This window comes from Octopus bimaculoides, chromosome 23 (assembly GCF_001194135.2).
Source record: "Octopus bimaculoides isolate UCB-OBI-ISO-001 chromosome 23, ASM119413v2, whole genome shotgun sequence".
Lineage (NCBI taxonomy): Eukaryota > Metazoa > Mollusca > Cephalopoda > Octopoda > Octopodidae > Octopus > Octopus bimaculoides.
In genome coordinates, this window is record NC_069003.1 from 24,671,858 (window position 1) to 24,672,477 (window position 620).

A 620-nucleotide genomic window follows, 5' to 3' on the forward strand; every position below is an offset into this window, starting at 1 on the left:
GCCACTCCTGCGCCTATGTGTAAATGTTTTTATATTTTTTCCTCCTAATTGATTCAAATTTAAACTTTTTGATTTTCTAAATTATTATTTTTTTTTTAATAGAATATCCTGGGAAAACAGTATTGCATAAGATTGAGAATGGATATCGAATGCCAAAACCAACAGAGCCTATAAGTTGTCCAGATACTTACTATGAAGTCATGTTAAACTGCTGGAACAAGAAACCGGAAATGCGACCAACTTTTGATTACCTTTTCTCTCACTTTAACGACTTCCTGGTCTCTTCAGAGAAAAATTATACCGAGTGAAAATTGTGAAAAAAAAAACAAGAAGGAAAACCACAACAAAAAGCCACCCGAAAATAAAATGTGAAAAGACAGAAAAGCACTAGTGAAGCAGCAACAACAACAATGAAAAATAAATGGTGACAGAGAGCTAGAAAGGTCATTCGATGTCACCCAGACAGACATGGTCATTAATACAGTTTGATATGCATGAGTGTTTGGGTGTGTTTGTGTGTGTGTGTGTGTGTATTTGTACATGTGTGTGTATTTGTATATGTGTGTGTGTGTGTGTATATATTTATATATATATATATATATATATATATATATATATAT

The 620-nt window shown here is 32.3% G+C and overlaps 1 protein-coding gene across 1 annotated transcript in view; it reads left to right on the top strand.

Annotated features, from left to right (window-relative positions):
- The window catches only part of LOC106880553 (tyrosine-protein kinase SRK2), a 59,772-nt gene extending 59,405 nt beyond the window's left edge, over positions 1-367 (top strand). Inside the window, exon 11 of the mRNA XM_052975909.1 lies at positions 103-367. Coding sequence (XP_052831869.1) covers positions 103-308 — 206 coding nt within the window. The 3' untranslated portion in view covers positions 309-367. The remainder of the gene's footprint in view (positions 1-102) is intronic.
- Positions 368-620: the final 253 nt, after the last annotated feature.